At 34.6% G+C, this 19,244-nt stretch overlaps 1 protein-coding gene across 5 annotated transcripts in view; it reads right to left on the bottom strand.

Moving 5' to 3' along the window:
• Window positions 1-1,509: 1,509 nt before the first annotated feature.
• Window positions 1,510-19,244, bottom strand: part of PRKAA1 (protein kinase AMP-activated catalytic subunit alpha 1) — a 44,846-nt gene continuing 27,111 nt past the window's right edge. For 3 of the 5 annotated variants that reach the window (XM_082453769.1, XM_082453771.1, XM_082453770.1), the window contains 8 exons: window positions 19,103-19,244; window positions 17,317-17,410; window positions 13,314-13,458; window positions 11,906-11,993; window positions 9,918-10,142; window positions 6,534-7,020; window positions 6,295-6,421; window positions 1,510-4,412 (listed from right to left, as the gene is read on the bottom strand). In XM_082453769.1, coding sequence (XP_082309895.1) covers window positions 4,168-4,412; window positions 6,295-6,421; window positions 6,534-7,020; window positions 9,918-10,142; window positions 11,906-11,993; window positions 13,314-13,458; window positions 17,317-17,410; window positions 19,103-19,244 — 1,553 coding nt within the window. In that variant the 3' untranslated portion in view covers window positions 1,510-4,167. Of the gene's footprint in view, window positions 4,413-6,294; window positions 6,422-6,533; window positions 7,021-9,917; window positions 10,143-11,905; window positions 11,994-13,313; window positions 13,459-15,255; window positions 15,355-17,316; window positions 17,411-19,102 lie in introns of those variants that run through there. The other 2 variants (XM_082453772.1, XM_082453773.1) reach the window with 2 other exon arrangements.

Raw genomic sequence — 19,244 nt, 5'->3', positions numbered from 1 at the left:
TGGCCATGTTCATTGCAAACCTAAAACACTGAAAATACATCAAGCCAAATATTTTATGATTTGTGCACTTTTCTGTATATGTTATACCTCTATAAAACTCTTTAAAATATATGTATCTCCCTAACAAGGCATTCAGAGCAGGATTTATGCCTTATGGTCACATTCGTAGTGCTTGGTTCATAGTTGCCTTATGAGGGGATATAGTTTGCAGAGTAAAATAATTAAATGGTGCTTGAAGCTGTACCCCTTTCTAAAAAGAGTCTTTCCTAAATCTCTCAAATAACTTAATCTTGATCCACTCTACCCTAGTAAAGGCGACCTCCAACACTAAGTTTTCACACTTCACCCACCACTTTCCTACTTACTTTGGTCTATGATCATATGCATCTATTTATATAATTTCCCATGCTGTCTGTATAGACAACATGATCATCTTCCAAGTTGCTAGAAATCCTCTACATTTGTCATAGTTAACGTTTATTGTCATCCACAATAAATAGAGCAGCCTACTTGTTTACAATAAATAAAACAGTTCAATAACTATTTTTCAGACAAGAGAATTTCTTGTACAATTTTGTTCAGTCAGGGTACTTAGAGTAATTTATAAGTTCCCTAAAAGAACAATCTATGTGCTGTTCATAACAGTCTAGTACTGTGTTCTGTTAAAATTATCAAGCTATTTTAAGGATTCAGAATGTCAGCAATCTAACACAAGCCCTGCCAACAATGCCATATAAGATTTCATACTGATTGAATTCTAACAGTAGTGGAATTCTAACCAAATCTAATGTTAGCAGCCAAAGATAACTGCTCTGATTTTTATTGTATATAACTTAATATTTTGTTCAGGTGGTTAATTTTTAGATGAAACAAAAACTCACTAATTTAGATGAGACAACAATCACCACGTTCAAGTGCTAAAATTTGTTCAAGCACTATACTTTAGGCACATTGTTTAAAAAGTGTACAGATGGTCGGCCATAACAAGTGCCTTTTTTTTTCCATGTAGTTTTCCCAGAAGTTAAAAAAGTTAAGCACATTGTAAGCCGATGAAAAATGATGTTTTTCTTTATTATCCATTTTCCAAATCAAAGTATTTGAAATTGTATCCTTAAATATACTCTGGTCAAGACATACATGAACAAGTCTCAGAAATATTGTACCACAAAGATTGATTTCTACCATACTACCAATTTATAGTTATGTTTTATGTGGACTTTCATTCATCTAGTGAAGAGAACTCACGATGAAAATATGATCTCTCTTGTGGATGGGGGAGATGGAAGGAGTTAAGGGGAAAAGATTTAAATACATTTTTTTTCTTTCATTCCAAAGGTTCATGGAGTTCTACATCCACCCATAGTCCACCAGTCATTAATTCAGTGTGAATGGTATCACTACAAGGTCAAAAAGTGGGGGGGGGGGGGGGGGGGCAGGGTGAGAGGGCAGGACTTTTTGTACAAAATCATTTAAAAGTCTGAAAAACTACAGAACCATCCAAAGAAAAAATATAATCAAAGTAAAAGCAATGGAGTTTATTTCAGTGAAATTATTTTAAATTAGATATGATATATTAAGCTCCCATATCCCCCAACCTGGTAGAAAAGTTCCTCTCAGTGAGAAATCATTTATTTTAATGGCAAAAATTTTACATATCAGTAAAATCTGTTATATTTAAAACTATGTATACAGTACATTTCTGGCAAAAACCTTATACATCTTTCAGTTGTCAAGACAAAGTAAAAATATGGTTGCATAAAATCACAAAAAATATAAATTGCTGAAAAGATAATAAAAAAAGATTAAAAATCATTTGCATTGACTCCCTTACATCTTCAATTAGTAAGAATTTGCAAACAACAGTAAATTTCTGAAAATTCTGATGCAACCTTGACATACTCAACCAAAAGTTGTCATTTCAAATATCCCAGCTTAAAAAAAGAATTTACTGCAATAGTCTGTGCATTTATTATACTATTTGTACAAGTGCAATATTTAAATATCTTCAAAATAAAACTCAGTAACTAAAAGGAACCACAATAACTTAAAAGAAGCAGTTTACAAAATTAACAGTTTTTAGAAGGTTCTATTTAATTGGTTCCTCTTTTTGTTCCCTGCTCCCCACAACAGGTTATAGAGACATTACAACGATGTCTTAGTTCTATATACAAATCTGTAGCTTTAAAAATACAGTCTTCTGTTCTTAACATTAGGAACATTATGCTGCATTTAGCGCCTACACGAAGTCAATATCCTCAAAACAGAGGGCCACATACAAGTTATAAATACAGTTTGAACTTATATTTAAATGGAACTCCTATAATTTTATACAGCTTTCAGATTCTAAGTTGAATAGAATAAGCCCTGGACAAAAGGAAGCAAGGTTTTTCTTTTGAATTCAGTGCATGTTTCTAGGGGTACTGGAGCCAAATCTACAACTACAGTAACTATGCAAGCTATCATGACATTTGAGTACATTATCATCTGGTTACAGAGGAGCCAAAAACAATACTACAATACAAAGAGTCTTAAAAGAGAAAAAAAGATAGTTCCATTGCAATGGAAAAATAATTAATACCAAAAAATTTTTCTTGAAGTTAAAATATAGTATAAGGCAATTATGGGTGACACAGTAATTTTTTATTACCATACACATGATACGAATTTTATCTGAGGTGACCCTAAATTTTTTTCTTACACCTATTATGTAATGCATTATACTAAGAGCAAGAAAAAGAAAATATAAATCAGCGCTCTTAGGAAGATTAAGCAACTTTAGGCAGTTTCCATAATGCTACTTTTTAAAAAGTAATTAAAATCCAAAGCAAATGTGACTATTTAGAAGAACTGATCTGTTCCATATTTTATCGAAACAATAATAAAGTAATAGCTGATGAAGGAGACACCAAATGCAATGTATAAACTTTAATTGGAGCCTGGTTTGAAATAAATTTGTAGGACAATGGGGGAAATCTAAATATGCATGATTAGATGGCATTAGAGAATTATTAATTTTTAATGGTATTATGGGGTTTTTTAGGAGAATGTCATCATTTTTTAGGAGACGCTTGCAGTGTTGAGGGGTGATCAATATGTCTGCGAAATCCAAATGGTTCGGGGAAAAAAGCATATACACACACACACACATATATATATAACTGTATCTATATACAGATATAGATAAAGCATATATGGCAAAATGTTAACAAATGTTGAATCTAAGTGGTAGATACACATGTGATCACCTTACAGCCTTTCAATTTTTCTTTTAAAAAATGTCCATAATGAAGCCTAGGAAAAAAAAGTCATATCTTTTTTCAAATAGTTGGTAAGATATGTTCTATGCACTGAATCAATTTAAAAGATACATGATTGAATGACTAGAACTTTTTGCATACATTTAATACTGACTGACATGATGAGCAGAGGACTTTGTGATATTGGCAAAACCAGCATGATTTATTTACAGTATATGCAACGCAGCTCTTGTGACAAAAAGAGCAATTTATGTACAGAATATAGTGGGACAAATTGTAAAATTAAACTTAGTGCTTAGAGTATCTGAATATATAAGTTCTGGACTTACCAAACGAAAGAAAAAAATTTAAATGTGTCCAATATCTTTAAGGTGACTTGCCATATACTACAGAATATTAAGAATATTAAGGAGGGGATATGGAAGAATCATCCAGGCTGTCCCTACTGTTGAAGATACTTGCTATTTAAGGAGCCCAGAAAACAAAATCACGTATAAAGTTCTCTGGGGATTCTAGGCAAATATTTATTGAATAAATTTATAAAGCAAATATATAACACATCAACACGTAATTAATATATGAAGGCCTTTATGGTAAATTAATATTTGACAAAGCCCTGTATACACTAAATATAAAATAGCCAAAAATCAAGTGAGCCTGAGAGAACTATAATTCATTGTGTATATTATATTATTCTATATGCCTACTGAACAATGAACAAAATTATCTTAATTCATTTCTGCACATTATGCTTTTAACGATTAATCATGTTCCAGTCCCTGTGCAAACTGCATTCCGAAAGGCCAACCCTCAGTTATAATTATGTATAACTTGATTATAAATGGAAGCATTTGGCTATGATTTATTATGCATGCTTATTGCTATCAAAGAAATAAGCAAAGTTTTAGGTTTACTGTGCAAGAATTTTAATTAGATTTGCACACATCTCAAAAAATTCTATTGTGTGACTTCCAGGTCTTGGAGTTAAGTCAACAGGCGAAGAGTCAAGTGAGGTTACAGATGAGGTAAGAGAAGCTTCTGAGGATTTTCCTTGAGCCTCAGCATCTGAATCATTCCTCTGGCAAGCTCGATAGCTGCTAACTGAGCCCGATCTCTGTGGAGTAGCAGTCCCTGATTTGGCTTCAGTAATTTCATCTGGGTAAAAAAAAAATTCAATTTATTATAATCCATGACACCCTGCCCAAAATTTTAATAGTATTTAATTTGCTTCTTTAAGTGACATCACTGACCAGCTATCAAGAGCATGTTTATTTTGAATACCTCCTAAAATAGAGGCAATGAATCTGTATTATGCCACTTGCCTTTTTTACACACAGCAATGTATGCCCCTAATGACTTACTAAGACTGGGTACATATTTGGCTACTCATCAGTCTTGCAATCCAGGATTAAGAGAGCCCAATAAACTAATAATGAGGCTTAATAAACATCATTCCCTAGCAATAAAAGTCAATCTTTCTATATTAAAATCATAGAATAAATGCACTTAAAATTTGAATCCTGGAAATCATCTCATCTAACTCCTCGCTTTATTGATAAGAAAACATAAACCCCTTTAGAGTTAAGTGACAAATGAACAGAGAGGTAAATCTAGAACCCAAGTCTCCTAACTCTCATCTTGGTGCTCTTCATTCTCCCACTTTGTCTTCATATTTGATTTAAGATCTTATAAAAGAACAACAATTCCAATGAACAAAAATCAAGGAAAACCTAAGTTGGGAACATAATATAAAAACAGTAAATGTCCGTTCAGTTGGTAAACCCAGGTACTAATAAACCTAAGGTTCATGAATTTAATCCAAATACAATGGAAAAAAATAAAACCCATTCTGTATCTCAGACTGCGTTAGTAAGTGTTAGAAGAAAAATACCATCTAGACATAGACAAACAGGTTTAGCCAACATATCATAGCTCAAAACTGTGTCTTTCTGATACTATGTGGGTACTATCTTTGAGTTTACAAAGAAGACAAAAAATTCACAGGTAAATCTCATCTAATAATTCCATATAATCTTAAATGAACAAAAGTGGCAACACATCTTAATTCAATTGATTTGGCCAATGAAGAAGTGCCATAAACTTCTACTTAATTAAAGTTCTGGGGGGCTTTCCTGGTGGCGCGGTGGTTGAGAACCCACCTGCCAATGCAGGGGACACAGGTTTGAGCCCTGGTCCGGGAAGATCCCACATGCTGCGGAGCAACTAAGCCCGTGCGCCACAACTACTGAGCCTGCTCTCTAGAGCCCACGAGCCACAACTACTGAGCCCGTGTGCCACAACTACTGAAGCCCGCACACCTAGAGCCTGTGCTCTGCAACAAGAGAAGCCACCGTAGTGAGAAGCCCGCGCACCACAATGAAGAGTAGCCCCTGCTCGCTGCAGCTAGAGAAAGCCCGCGCACAGCAACAAAGACCCAATGCAGCCAAAAATAATTAATTAATTAATTAATTTTTAGAAAAAGGTTCTGTTTGTGAGAGAACATTTATATATATATATATATACACACAGCTATAGCCTTTCATAATGCTGGGGTAGAATTATTATTGATATTTATTTGAATTATGAGTCAAATGTGTTCCATCAGGCTTTTTAATAGATAAGGTAAATTAGTTTTAAGAGTGTATATGCATGGGAGATCTGAATTAATGTACATTTCAAACCATGGTATGATTTTGCACCATTTACTAGAAGTCAACATTTATTCTAAATAAAACATTTTATCTTACCAAAATGAACTACAAAAAACAGAAATGTAGCAGAAACTAGTACTTTAGGATTAGGCTGTATCAGGCTTTAAGGATTTTAGAAGATAATCTTAAAAGGACAATAAACTATTCACAAGATACACAAATGTTCACGTCAACAAAGGCACAAAATCTTATATTCTGTGTTCTTTTGCTATTGAATTACTAGGAACAATTCAAAAAGCTTCAAAAGAATCAAAGATTTACTAAAATGCCAAATTAGGTAACAAGGTCTAATATGTCATCTATGTTGTTCTGTGTGATGTACATACCATCAATACTACGGAAATCCAATAAGTATGTTCTACTGTCCACTTGGTATAACTGTAGACTCATTTTGGAGAATGTACTTGTCACAGGATTCTTCCTTCGAACACGCAAATAATATGGGTTTACAACCTAGCATATGGTATGGAGAAAAACAAAGTCAAAAGGAATTCTTCTATAAAACATTATACAGACTACAGGTTTGTCAAATGTGCTAATAATCAGAATGCTCTTTCTTTCTTACCTTCCATTCATAATCCAGTTGTTTAATGGCTCTACAAACTTCTGCCATGATATCATTTGGTCGACTTTGACTTCTAATTCCCAAATGCCATTTTGCTTTCCTTACACCTTGGTGTTTGGACTTCTGTGGATTTAATTCATCGAGGGTATGGCGTGCCCTTGGTGTTTCAGCAACCAAGAATGGTACTCTTTCAGGATGGGGCCGGGTCAAGTGGTGATCATCGAGAAAAGAATCAGGTGGGCTTGTTGCCAAGTAAAAATCTTTGGCCTCATTCATTATTCTCCTGTTATCTATTATGAGGTGGTAGGCAACTGCCAAAGGGTCCTGGTGATTTCTGTTATAAAGGCAGCTGAGAACCTCCTCTTCTGAGCATTCAAATTTTTCACATACTTCTTTTAAGGCTTCATCATCAATCATGGTTGAACTATATGATGGATCCTCAGGAAAGAGATATTTTGGAAGGTCCTGTTTAAACCATTCATGTTCCCTGAGAGAAAACGGCAGGGGTCAGAAGGACTTCGAGGAGAGATGAGACTGAAAGTAACAGTTTGGGGGAATTTAGGATATGAATTCATTTATATTTATACTCATACTGTATTATCATTTTTTTAAAACTGAGATTTTCCTCTTCTGGCTCACATTTCATGGTATATGTTAAGGGAAATTCTCCAGCCTTCCTCTGATTTTAAGAGGGAGAAAACACTGCTGGAGCAACCAGAAACAAAGTGTCTACACTTTAAAGTTTTGGAACAAATAGCAATGACAAACAAATGGCAAAGACCATGTTATTTCCAGCTCAGAAAGAGAACAAAATTAGTCTGTGGATTCATTATAATACTCTTTGGATATAATGTTAAGTGAAAAAATATATAACAACAACAAAAATAGACAACTATTATTCATTGAGTGCTTACTATGTGGTAGATTTTAGGCTAAACACTTCTTATATATTATCTCACCTCATTTTCAAACAACTCTGTGAAGATAATATCCCCTTATTTTAATGAAGGAGCTGAGGATTTCCTAACTTCATATATAAAAGGATATTTTTGACTTGAACTATGTGAAAAAAAATATGCTAAAACTAAAAACATTAAAAGAGGAAAACACCCAAAAGAACAATGATTATATTCTGGGTAATGGAACTAAAGATCACTTTAATTCTCTTCTCTAATTTTTTTGGTGTTTTCTAAGTCTTTTCCAATTGTCACATATTTCATTTAAATTGGAAAAAACATGTAAAACACAAGAAAAAGCATCTCTCACTAAGATATTCTGAAATACAAATTTTACAGAATGACTAGTCGTTCTCCTCTAGTGGTAAAGTCATGCCCTGCCACTCACAGTCTGTTTTTTAGCTAGTCTGCAGCATATGGAGTAAATGGAAAGGAATGACGCTTTTTTTTCTTTCTTTTTTTTTTAATTGGAATATAGTTGATTTATAATGTTGTGTTACTTTCTGCTGCATAGCACAGTGAATCCAGTTATACAAATACATATATACACTCTTTTTTAGATTCTTTTCCCATATAAGTCATTACATAGTATTGAATAGACTTCCCTGTGCTATACAGTAGGTCCTTATTAGTTATCTATTTTAGGAATCAAGCTTTAAGTTCTACATATGATCTTCCTTTCTTCTTCATTACCCTAATGCTTTCTTCTTTACTATTCCCAGATATACATCTGACTTCTTTCTTCCTTCTCCCTCCATCTCAGAGAAGTGTGCTGTCTAGCCATTGGAAGACCAAAAGAGAAATTTCCATAAGGGAAAAAAAGGAAAGAAAAATGATGGTAGAAGAAACAAAATTTGCAGTTTTAAAAAAAATGTTCATCAGAGGGCTTCCCTGGTGGTGCAGTGGTTGAGAATCCGCCTGCCAATGCAGGGGACGGGGGTTCGAGCCCTGGTCTGGGAAGATCCCACACGCCGCGGAGCAACTGGGCCCGTGAGCCACAACTACTGAGCCTGCGCGTCTGGAGTCTGTGCTCCGCAACGGGAGAGGCCGCAATGGTGAGAGGCCCGCGCACCGCGATGAAGAGTGGCCCCCGCTTGCCACAACTAGAGAAAGCCCTCGCACAGAAACGAAGACCCAACACAGCCAAAAATAAATAAATAAATAAATAAATAAATAAATAAAAATTAAAATAAAAAAATCTTCATCAGAAATGACCTGCCCAAATTTGAGAAGGAGATTTGTTATCATCACTTTTGCCTTATTTAAACTATTCCGTGGAACCATATGCAACTGGCAAAATTGATGGACTTTTTTACCTACAATACAGTAATTTCATATGTAATTCAATGTATACTACTACAAAAACAAACATGTCATTGATTGAATTAAAATTTTCTCATTCCTTGAGATGAACAAAAGGAAAAAATACAATAATTTATAAGATCAGAACTCAAATAGCAACACACAAATTTACTATGAAAAAATATTAGTCCCCATGAGAATATGTAAAAGTCAAACATGAAGCATACTATAGAAAATCTTAAAGAATCACTACCAAATCTAATACACAAACAGGGTCCTTTTTATTTTTTATTAGCTCTTTTTTTAAATTAAAAAGTAATACACTGACAAGTACAGTTTTCTGGTAACTGACTATACTGCTGAACTGAATGAATAAGCATTTTCAGAACTCTAATGGAAAACTGATGAATTCATAAAAGTGCTAACAAAAGATCAAGATGAAAAAAAATATTAATTACATGGGACTGAGTGAACTGATGAGGATGATTATAATTTTTGTGACTTCCTGTTTGAATTAAAAAAAAAAAGTTAAGAAAAATGTTAAAAAAAAAAGTACTTACTGGTGTCCTAAGAACTAGTGAGGAGTGACAAAACTGACAGCTCAAAGCACCCTTCCTCCACTTCTGACTTTAACTCCTCCACTTTATTTTGTAAGCACCTATTTTTCTGATCAGATATTATCCTGTTTGAAATGCCTAGAAGAGATTATATTTTCCTTACTGAACCCCAAGTATATTATTACAATACTTAGCTAAGAGTGAATTCCCCTCTATTTTAGTTACAATATACACATTTACTTTAATAAAAAATATTGTATTCAGAATTTCATTAAAGCAACTTTGTAGATGTATGGAATAAAAAAAAAAAGTAATATAATGTTCACTGCTACAATTTCAAAACAAATAAAGAAACAAAAGCAAAAAAGTGAAAGCCCTTCCTCCTACCAATCTTACTTCCCTAAAGCAGCCAGGTTAGTATGTGTTCTTAAATATCAAAATAAAATAAATGAGTCTATACACTATTTTTAACATAAAAACAGGATTACATTGTACATACTGTTCTGCAAAATTTTCTTTCACTTATATCACTGATACTATTAGATCTGATAATCAAGTTGCTTTATCACCTGATATCTTTGATTGTGGCTCTCTTCATGGGATCCACCTGCAGCATATGTTTCAAAAGGCTAATCACAGAAGGGTTTAAATACTGAGGGGTATAAAAGATCCCATCACATATCTTCTTAAAAAGAGTTGGCACATGATCATCATCGAATGGAAGTGTTCCACATAGTAAAGCATAGAGAATAACCCCACTGCTCCATATATCTACCTCTGGACCAGCATACAATCTGTAACGGGAAATACCAATTGGATTAAGCACTCATCAGTAACCTAAAGAGTAAATCAATTTATCATTTTAAATATAGATACTTCATAAAGAATTATTAGTCAGAATATGGTTTCTGTAAGTCACTGCTGTGTACTACACATACAGATTCTATACTAATTCTATCAGTATTATCTTTGAAAACAAAAATCAAGAATTTTTTTAAGTTACAGACTATAGCTAAAATTCTCTCCATGCTACCTCACAAGGGTCCTCATGATATCCAATCAATAGGGCCAAACTTTGAACAAACATATCATTACTGAATTTAAAATCATTGTTTTTTGGTTACAGAGGAGAGGTTAAGCGATCTTTCATCAAGTGAGAATGTTCTTTAGTGATGGACTCTAAACCCACTCTCCGCAATAACCCAAGACCTCATACCAAGGTAAAAGGGGCCTGAGGCTGTAGAATGAAGCCCAGCTAACTAATTCACAGAAGATTTTAAACTCTTATTTGCAATACACTGTAACCTACTGACTTTACCTGCTACTGACTAACTAGATAACCCATTCAAAGTCTGGCTTCAGGGAAAGGATTTCTTTAAATTGGTCAAATAAATTACTGAACTGATCAATAAATACTATTTTGAAAGTACAAGTTTCCATACATCTAGACCTCACAGAAAGACCTTATCCAAACTGGGAAAATTAGACTTCAGTAATGGCCCATTACATATATGCACAATTACGTTTCTTTTTGTTTATTTAATTAACACTGCCCCCAGTATCCAGGTCCTAAATTGTTTTCTTCCCAAAATAATTAGACAACCCACATGAAATAACAAACATTAAGTTAATATAAAAAGGTAATGATGAACCTTGATAAATCTAAAATTAGATATTTCTGCCTTACTCATAACCATGCCTTAACACAAATATAATTTCTCTGAGCAGTCTAGGCAAGCAAGCTTATGAAAATAGAAAGAAAATACTACTCTATTTCTGCATTCTAAATTAATCAGGATGTAAGACATTCAAACAAAGAAACATGGTTTGAATGAAAAGTTATTAAAAGTTAATTATAAAAACTAGTAAACAAACTTTAGCTTCTTTGTGTTCAATTTCAGCAGTATAGTGAAGAACAGTTACTCTTCAAAAAATTAAATTTTCCTGTTATCTAAACTATTCGAAAAGCTGCCCTATACTAAGATCCTCATGTTCTCAATGCTGGTGGTTAGTAAATTGAGAGATTAGAATTCTTAAAATATTTCAGTTGCCAGAAGATTTAAAGGATGAAAATTAAATAAAATCTGAGGACTTTATCAATACTTCAGTCCAATTCCCCAAGGTACCTTATCATAGAAGCTAAAGCTAATTTGAAAAATTAAAGCTACACATTACACTTTTAATTCTTCATCTAAGCAAATAGTACACTATTTCTTACTACTAGACATTTCTGTATTATTCAAGTTTTTAATGTCTCACCTTTAAAACTTGCTAGTTTTAAACCTTCAGTTTCTTCCACCAGGGGAAAAAATGAAAGTACTCTCATCTAACTAATATAATTTTGACTTGCAAACCAACATCCTCCTCGATAAATGGAGTCCTTAATCCTTATTCACTTATAATGTTTTATTCTTAAAATAGAATACTTTCTGGATAAGAAAAGAATAAGCTTTAAATTCCTTTCACTAGAATTGAATATTACGCTATAGACTAACAAAGTCTAGGAAAAAAAGACAATTACAAATATATTGGGCGGGGAGGAGGTGGCAAACACTACCTTCCTGAAATTACTTCTGGTGCAGCATAGTTGGGTGAGCCACAGCTTGTTCTTAAAAATTCACCATCTGACATCATGTTTGAAAGACCTGAAAATGCACAAAATCCACTGCTCAAGATTTCCCAAGAACAAAAATAAAAACAAAACTCCATTAAACAATAAAATTGAGTTTGCATTAAAGTGATAAATCATCATTTTGTTCTTTGCTTCAACAGAAGCCTACAGTCTTTATTGTTCCCAAATATTTTGCCTTTATGCCATAAAATCTGTAATCTGTTTCAACATATAAAGTTAGTGCATTGTTGGAGTTTAATGAGTACATATTAAGCTATTGGTTATTTTGCTTAGTAGAATAAACTGGGCATGTTTAAGTTTTATTAATATAGAAATTACTAGAAAAAAATGTAGAACAGAATTAAAATTCAAAGTTTCTATTAACCTCCATTCTGATTCTTTAAAAAAAATAATAATAATTTTTAATATCAAAGTTCCTTCATAGTTCTACTACAAAAAGAAAACTCGGGAATTCCCTGGTGGTCCAGTGGTTAGGACTCGGTGCTTTCACTGCTGTGGCCCGGGTTCAATCCCTGGTGGGGGAACTAAGATCCCACAAGCTGCGCAGTGCGGCCAAAAAAAAAAAGAAAAAAAGAAAACTCTGCCTCCTCAAAAATACAATGTATAAAAAATAATGACAACTAAAGAATAAGAAAGTCAAATAATTTAGTCAGTTACAAAAACACCCAGTAGCTCAGAGCTGTTGGGCACTATTTAGTGAATCTCTATAGATTAAAATATATAAACATATACAAAACTGAAGAAAATATAAGTATCTCCTCTGATTTGAAATGAAACTAAAAAAAGAGACTTGTAGATATTCATTTTTATCTTAGGTTTAATAATGTCAATGGCAATTTTTATAAGAAATAAAGGAAAAATAAATTCATTAAATTTTCCTCAAGCTGAAACTATGCTTTTCTATTTAAGATATTTTAGTTTCTTTTTTTAAAAATAATTTTGTTCATATGGTTTGCCTTCTGGCTTTCAAAGTTTGAATAACTCCAGCCCAGTCTCTTTCCTCTTGCTCCATACTTGATCAGAAGAACACACTGGAAATAGTGTGTTCTATTGATAACACTATTTAGCAAATAGTTAAATAATGGTCTCTTTTCAAGTGATGTCGCTAATGCTGCCAATTTAAATTGTTTGCCTATGTCATAAAAGTCAATTTTAAAGACATAAAGCTAAGAGAATTCCTTATTTTTACTCCTTTTTGTAGCTCACAGACAAATGGTGAGGAGATGCTACTTTGGGATACTCAGTCTATGATATAAAAGCAAAAGTTATCTGAAGAATCCTACTGACATTTGTTAAACATAATGAATATATGAAACTATAAAAATCTCCTTACCAAAATCAGCAATCTTTGCATTCATGTGTGCATCAAGCAGGACATTTTCAGGTTTCAAATCTCTGTGGACCACCATATGCCTGTGACAATAATCCACACCAGAAAGGATTTGTTGGAACAGACGCCGACTTTCTTTTTCATCCAGCTAAGAAAAGTAGAGAGGCAACTTAAACGTGTGTCTTTCAAAAGAAATTATTCTACCTATAATTCTCCAACCTATAAAACTGTGAAAATGGAAGAAACCTTCCAAATGAACCTCACCCATGAGATACTTTTGAAACGGGGAGGAGATATAGGCAGCACAAAACAGAAATGCTAGGAGGATCTTAGAACCCAAATCAGTAACTCAGCTTCCTAATATTATCGCTCTCTTGACTACACTCTAATAACTTGCTTTCACCTAATCTCATGCACTATTTCAAATAATTTCCATTTCGACCTGAAAGTAGGCATGTTTTCTCCTGTAAGTTACAAATATTTAATCCTTGATTCCTTTAACAAATATTTATTGAATACCTTCAATGTGCCATGCACTGTTTTAGACACTCAAGATATAGCAATGATTTTAAAAAAGGCCCTAATCTAGTTAAAGAAAATAGACAATAAACATATAAATATCAATATAAGGAGTAAGAGTGTTTTGAAGAAAAACAAAGCAGGATAAGGGCACAAAGAGTTATGCTGGCGTGGGGAATACTGTTGTGGACTATATGAGAAAGCAACATTTAAGCAGTGTTAATGAATTAGCAAGCAACCATGTTATCATATCTCCTGAAATAAAAGATGTTTTAATTTTAACAAAAGAAAAACCTGAATTCATTTGTTTTATAAAATATAACAGCATTTATCTTTACTCTGCTTACTGAAAAAATTACACCTTATGCTGTAATTACATTTTTAAAAATATTCTTTAAAAACTTCTCTGTCTATTTATCCATATTTTCTTATTTTATGATGTTTTTTCCATAAATGAAAACCATTACTTGGGTATGCCTGCTCCCAAGAAGTCATATTTAATAAATAACCTATTAATTCTCTATGCAAAGGACTCTAATATGCAGTTCTCTAACACAGGTCACAAATTAGCATTCTAAAACCAGGTTCCTACACCTTAAATGGTATGGATAATCTGGAATATGAACCAGTAATTTCTTTTGAAAGCAAAACTAAAACTCTCGAAGTACTCAGAGATACCCTTCCTCTAGAGAAAGTAATAATGCGTTAGCCAGCTAATACCTTTATTTCTAGAATATAGGTTCATTTTTTAATATGACTTCATATCAAATACACTAAATGAAAAAAAGAATGTGTTCTAAATGTGAAAGAGAAGAAAATTTAATTGGTTAAGCAAAATACAAGAGATAAAATAACTGGATAGGCTACAAAAATGAAAATTATACTCTATTAATAATAAACAGAGTACAAAGGATCAAGGAGGGGAAGTCTACAAAGAAAGATTAGAAAAGTCAAAGCATATTTCCATTTAAGCATGGCAGATGGAACGTTTTGTCTCCACTTCTTGAAACATCACTAAGGTGACAGCATATAAAGACAAAAGAGCAAGAGAAGAGACAGCAGTAATCAAGAGCAGTCACTAAGCTAGAGAGTAGATGAACAGTGATAAAGACTTGGCCAACCACAGAAAGCTGAAATCTAATAAGCCTTTAGGGGTGGAAATCAGTGATAAACTCATCTGCACACAGACTCCTGGAAGGGCTTAGATATTGGAAGTGTTGGGAATTTCTGAAGGTAGAAGGGAGAAATGGACTGAAAACAGAACAACTGATGGAAGAAAGAAGTTTTAAGCTCACCCTTACTGGGGAATAAGACCCACGACTTACTCTTTAATAAGGCTGAACCAGCTCTGTTCTCAAGGACACCAGAGTAGGAATGAGGCACCAGAAGGAAAACATGGGGATAAAATGAAAGTCAACATACTAACCAGTGAGGCTTGTGGGCCTTTCCCCATTTAGCTCGCAGAGCACTGGCAGCTAAGCTAACACGCTCAAGGAAACTGGAAGGTTTCTTCTGGAGCAACTTTCTGATCCAAGGAAAAATATTTGTAATTGTTAACATTTGGTGTTTCCTAGGAAAACAAACAGGTCCGTACCTATTCAACCTATGGGAAGCCCCACCAATTAATAAGTTCCATCCTCATGAGCCTGGCTTTTAGAATCTCACTCTCAAATATGAGTGGACAACCCAGAATCACCAGGTATCTGAGCAAGGGTCATGCACAAAAGACAGAGACCAATAAAATGAATAGAAAAAAAACAGGGAGCAGGGAGCACAGAAGGTACAGAAGCAATCCAGGGAAGAGAAGAAGAAAATATTTTTAAACTAATTGTCATCCTCAGACAGATACATTTATTATCTCTGTGGAACAACAAAAAAAATAGTCTATTTAAAGAAAGACAACTTCAGAAAACAAGAAAGAAATAAAAAATGACAGCTGGAATTTTAATATGCAACAGATAAAATTGAGGAAAATTCCCATAATGTAAAGCAAAATGATCAAGACATGAAAAACAAAAGATAAGAAAGCAAGATACCAATTCAATTTGTGTCTGTTTCCATTTTTCTAGGCAGAATATTTGTGCGGGATTGCGGGGGGCGGGGAGTGGGGAGTGAAAAGACAAGTGGAATACCTGAAATCGAAATGAACCATGTTAAGAAATGGTAAAATCAAAATTAATTTGGTTAATGATTTTGATTTTGATGAAAGTAAAGAGATATGCTACATAGAACAAATGAGTGAATGATATAAAGAATGTTAGATTGGGAGGGAAAAAAATTGGCTTCTCAGTGCTTGATGTGGCTCTTCCAGAAATAGGTTTTTGCATACCACATACCCTGGGTGTAAGAAAAAGTATGGGCGGGGGGCAATGTTCAGTTTTTGTATCTGTAACTTAAGACACTGTTCAAAATGTCTTCTAAAGTTCCTTCCAACTCTAAATTCTTTAAGTCTAATTCCTCTAATTCCTACCTCCTTCATGGAGCCTGTTCTTACTATTCCAGGTACATCAGATTTCTGAAACCAAAAAATGAATGCAATTTAAATGTGACTAGGGTTGACTAGCAAGGCCTAGATCTTTAAGTATTTAATAATATATTTTTTAAGGATTACATACATAATTTAAGATATATAGTAAAAGGATTTGTATGCCCCAGAAGCAAAGTCTGAAGATCGTTAGTTCTGGAGTCTCAATCCAACTCTGTCATTAATAAATTACGTGACCTTGAGCATATATATAAACTGTGAGTCTCGGACTTCCCTGGTGGTCCAGTGGTTAAGACTCTGCGCTTCCAATGCAGGGGGCACGGGTTCGATCCCTGGTCAGGGAACTAAGATCCCACATGCTGCAGAGTGTGACCAAAATATAAAAAGTAAATAAATAAAAATAAATAAACTGTGAGGGACTTCCCTGGTGGAGCAGTGGTTAAGAATCTGCCTGCCAATGCAGGGGACACGGGTTCAAGCCCTGGTCCGGGAAGATCCCACATGCCACGGAGCAACTAAGCCTGTGCACCACAACTACTGAGCCTGCGCTCTAGAGCCCACGAGCCACAACTACTGAGCCCGCGTGTCACAACTACAGAAGCCCATGCACCTAGAACCCATGCTCCACAACAAGAGGAGCCACCGCAATGAGAAGCCCACACACCACAACGAAGGGTAGCCCCCGTTCGCCGCAACTAGAGAAAGCCCACGCACAGCAATGAAGACCCAATGCAGCCAAAAATAAATAAATAAATAAAATAAATTTTTTTAAAAATAAATAAATAAACTTTGAGTCTTGGTTTCCATATCTGTGTAAGTAGGCTAAGGAGATAATCTTTAAGATCTTTCTTAGCTCTAAATAGTCCATGATTCTAGGCAAATACATGACTAAGGGAGCTGGTTATTAAATAGACCTCTTAGAATTGCTTTCTGATATTTTGATGCTAGTAAGGGATCAGGGGAATTACAAAACATATACAGGATTAAAACAGAACTGCTTACCCTTCCATTTTTACAGATATAATCAAATAGCTCTCCTCCTGAGACATATTCCATCACCATGAAAATATCAGATGGTGTACTGATGACCTGGTACCTGGTGAGAGAAAACATTATCTACCAGTATTAAAACATGTATATTCATTCATTCAATAAGTGTTTACTAAGCACCTATAATACACCAGGCACTGTGCTAGACGCTGGGAAAACTGTAGGGAACAAAACAAATTATCTGCTCTCATGGAGTTTATTTTCCAGAAGCCAGGAAACAGACACTAAATAAAAAACAGTATCTCAGGTGGTGGAACATGCTATGAAGAGAATCAAAGCAAAACTAAGGGAAATCTTTCATACAGGGTATTCAAGGAAGGCCTCTCTGATAAAGTAACATTTAAGCAGAGCCTAAAGGAAATCAGGGAACAAACTATGCCAATATCTAGGAAGAAGGTGAACCAGGCAGAGGGAACAGCAAGTGCAAAGGCCCCCAGGGGGAAACCTGCCTGGCGCATTTGAGCAATGGTAGGAAGGCTAGAGCAGAGTGAGCTAGGAGCGAGAAACAGGATGTGGGGTCAAAGAGGTAACTGGACAGCAGAGGACACAGAACCTTAAAAGCCATGATGAGGCTTTGGCTTTTACTCTATGGGAGAAAGAAAGCTATTGAAGGTTTTAAGCAAAGCAGTCACATGATCTGGCCAAGTAAAAGGGTAACTTTAATTGATGGCAGCAATGTGAAGAACTGACTGGGCAGTAGGGTGGAAGCAGGTGGCTACTGCAGTAGTCCATGAGAAAGATGAAGGGGGCCCACACTGGGTTGATGATAATGAAGGAACTAGAATGAGATCTTAAATATATTTTTGAAGGAAGAGATGGAATGGAGGTTGGGAAGTGAGAGAAATACGAAAGTTAAGGATAGTTCCTAAGTTTCTGCCCTGAGGAACTGATATTAACTGAGATGGTGAAAAGACCAGGAAGACCAGGCACGGGAGGGTAATAAAGGGTTCAGTTTGGGCCATGTCCGAGTTTCACATGCCTCATGGTCACCCAAGTGGAGATGTAAAATAGGCAGTGTGCATATTCAGGGAACAGGTTTCAAAGCAGGAGATGTGTATTAAGGGTTGTCAGCATAAGGATGGTATTTAAAACCACGGCACCTCAACAAATGAGAAGAGGTGAGAGTGAAACATATTTTGAGTCACCAGTTCAATACAAAAGCCTAAATGGTTTTAATTTATAGCCTGCATAATAAAGCTGAGTAGTAAATAAGTTAACTGTAGATCCTACAATTGTCAGCTGTAAAACAACGGTAATATTACTGCCTTTTGAAATTTGGATTCCTGAAATTCTGTTATTTGGATTTGGATTTGGATTCCTGAAAATCTATTATTTGTTATTTGTTTTATCAGATATAAGCAGCGTGGGGGAGTGGAGACCCTACTGCATTGTCTCTAGTGAGGCTAGCTGATATCATCTGGAAATTTGGAGGGCAGGAGTTTTTACTAGCAAATCATTGTTGGTTCTACAGCAGTAGGGGCACTGAAACTTATCTATCAGAAGGGCATCAGTCCCGAGAATGAGAAAGATAACATCTGATCATCACAAGGGCAAAATGTGAACTTAGGCTTAAGTGACCGTGAATGGGGTTAGATAAATACATGAACAGGAAGAAATTTTAAAACCCTTAGGAACAGACCAAAGCAATGTCACTCATCTTTCTCACTTGTCAGATTAAGAAGGTTAACAAAAATGATGCAAAAATGATATGACTATATTTAATATAATCAGATCTTACAGTTTAATTATATGAGGATGCCTGAAAAGCTTGAGGTTCTGAATTTCTCTGCGGATTTTTCCTACTACATCAAGGCTTCGAATCTTCTGTCGATTGAGAATCTTCACAGCAACTTTATGCCCAGTCAATTCATGTTTGCCAA

This window comes from Balaenoptera physalus (genome assembly GCF_965194825.1).
Source record: "Balaenoptera physalus genome assembly, chromosome: 3".
Classification (NCBI taxonomy): domain Eukaryota; kingdom Metazoa; phylum Chordata; class Mammalia; order Artiodactyla; family Balaenopteridae; genus Balaenoptera; species Balaenoptera physalus.
Note: the sequence above shows the minus strand (reverse complement) of the source record. Positions and strands in the feature narration are given on the sequence as shown.